Source organism: Tachysurus vachellii, chromosome 24 (assembly GCF_030014155.1).
Source record: "Tachysurus vachellii isolate PV-2020 chromosome 24, HZAU_Pvac_v1, whole genome shotgun sequence".
Lineage (NCBI taxonomy): Eukaryota > Metazoa > Chordata > Actinopteri > Siluriformes > Bagridae > Tachysurus > Tachysurus vachellii.
In genome coordinates, this window is record NC_083483.1 from 260,001 (window position 1) to 262,500 (window position 2,500).

Sequence of the window (2,500 nt, forward strand, 5' to 3'; positions counted from 1 at the left end):
CTCTCAGTGTGTGTGTGTCTCTCTCAGTGTGTGTGTGTGTCTCTCTCAGTGTGTGTGTGTGTCTCTCTCAGTGTGTGTGTGTGTCTCTCAGTGTGTGTGTGTGTCTCTCAGTGTGTGTGTGTCTCTCAGTGTGTGTGTGTGTCTCTCAGTGTGTGTGTGTCTCTCTCTGTGTGTGTGTGTCTCTCTGTGTGTGTGTGTCTCTCTGTGTGTGTGTGTCTCTCTGTGTGTGTGTGTCTCTCTCAGTGTGTGTGTGTCTCTCTCAGTGTGTGTGTGTCTCTCAGTGTGTGTGTGTGTCTCTCAGTGTGTGTGTGTGTGTCTCTCAGTGTGTGTGTGTGTCTCTCTCAGTGTGTGTGTGTGTCTCTGTGTGTGTGTGTGTGTCTCTCAGTGTGTGTGTGTGTCTCTCAGTGTGTGTGTGTGTCTCTCAGTGTGTGTGTGTGTCTCTCAGTGTGTGTGTACTGTTATTTGATTTTTCACCACATGTAAACACACCACTGTGCTGCTTCACTGCGTTTATTCAGCACTTTATATTTATTTATATTACTGTAAGTTAAACAGATTAGAATCAGTTCTGAAAAGCGAACACAATACACACTGTGTAAAGATGTGACCTCTTCACATCCTGGACTGAGAGAAGTCTTCCTCTTCTGCATCGTCCCTTTCTCTCTCACGTCTTCTCACGTCCGTCTGTCTGTCCTTTAGAATTCGTGCGTTGGAGAAGACGTTGGTGCAGCTGCAGTCTGAGACGTCTGAGGTCCGTGCCAAAGCGCTGGAGGAGCAGAAGAAGCGTGAAAACCAGGATGCGCTGGTCCGCCGGCTGCAGAAGAGAGTTCTGCTGCTTACTAAGGTGTGATGAATGTGTACATCTTCATCAGGTTTAATAAACGCTCCTCTTAATCACACATCAGAGTACACCTCGACACGCTACCACTCAAACACCTGACTCAGGAATGATTGACAGGTGTGTAGATGTTTTGATCCTCCCCCCTGAGAGCCCCACCCCCCTCCTCACAATTGAAGCTGAACTGGTGTAAATGCTCATTTTCCTGTTTTTTTCTTGAACATGATCAGGTGTGGAGTCAGACATTAACACTGCACACAGCAGCAGATAAAACCTGCTCAACACTGTTCCTGTGTGTTATGTGATGATGTTCCTGTAACGTTCCTCTGGATCACGAATCACCAGGTGTTATTGATCTTTCAGGACGTAGCTTCCAGGCTAGATTTTCTGTTTAATCGACTCTAAAATGAGATCTTCACACAGCATGATTTCACACAGGCACTGTGCTCTCGCACCATTAGTTTCTTTTTCAGTCTTTATTTTTATTTCTCTTTCTTGAGAGACAAACAGAAGACAATGTGCTCTTATTTAACCCACAGGAAGTGAGCGAGACCTGAGCACACGCATTAACACCTGAGCATCTGGGCTTATGGAGAGTTTTATCATTCCTAATTTTCTGTCCTACTTTGTTGTGGTGTGTGGAAAATTAACAGGTTCGTGATTAGAAATTGATGATCTGTGTGTGTGTGTGTGTGTGTTTCAGGAGCGTGATGGTATGAGGGCGATACTGGAGTCTTATGACAGTGAACTAGCAGCTAGTGAATACTCTCCTCAACTCACACGCAGAGTTAAAGAAGCTGAGGAGATGCTGCAGAAAGTCCAGAGTCACAACACTGAGATGGAGGTGAAGATCTGCACTCATGTTTCTCACACACACACACACACACACACACAGACAGACACACACACACACACAAAACATATAAAGGGATTGTAATACACTGCTCTGTGTCCTCATCCTTGTTGTGGTAGATTCAGCTTTCTAAAGCTCAGGAAGATGCTGGAACCTTCAAACTACTAGCTCAACAGGTAAACACACACACACACGCACGCACACACACACACACACACACAAAGTAAGCAGTGTGAACCCACCAGCTGCTCTTTGTTCAGTAGAGGTTCTTCAGGAGGTCTCTCACAAGCCCACGATCACTTAAACTCCTCCCCCTCCATACACCACACTGACATGACTCCTGAACAGTGCTGATGTGTGTTAATTTCGGTGTGTGTGTGTGTGTGTGTGTGTGTGTCAGGCTGCTGTGGAACTGGAGGCTCTAAAAGAACAGAAGTCTACTGTTTCTGAGGCGAATGTCATAGCAACAGAGGAGGAGATTAAATTCTTAAGGTAAGAGACCTGAAAATGTTGTGTGTGTGTGTGTAACTAATATATATATATATATATATATATACACACACATACATACATGTTGTGGGCAATACATCAAAAACATGCTCTAAATGGATAATAGACTCTTTATGAGCACTTCTGCAGGTCTCTAATCAGCCAATCAGCTGTCTGATGGAGGTCAAGAGCTTCAGGTGATGTTCACATCAAACATCAGGATTGCTAGTTTGAGTTATTTCTGAACCTGCTGATGTCCTGGGATTGTCACACAGGATGATCAGAGAGATTACACTACCTCACACACACACTACCTCACA

The 2,500-nt window shown here is 44.9% G+C and overlaps 1 protein-coding gene across 4 annotated transcripts in view; it reads left to right on the top strand.

Moving 5' to 3' along the window:
• Positions 1-2,500, top strand: part of mad1l1 (mitotic arrest deficient 1 like 1) — a 30,635-nt gene that overhangs the window by 16,682 nt on the left and 11,453 nt on the right. For all 4 annotated transcript variants that reach the window (XM_060860793.1, XM_060860792.1, XM_060860791.1 and 1 more), the window contains exons 11-14: positions 700-844; positions 1,542-1,682; positions 1,811-1,867; positions 2,092-2,183. In XM_060860793.1, coding sequence (XP_060716776.1) covers positions 700-844; positions 1,542-1,682; positions 1,811-1,867; positions 2,092-2,183 — 435 coding nt within the window. The remainder of the gene's footprint in view (positions 1-699; positions 845-1,541; positions 1,683-1,810; positions 1,868-2,091; positions 2,184-2,500) is intronic.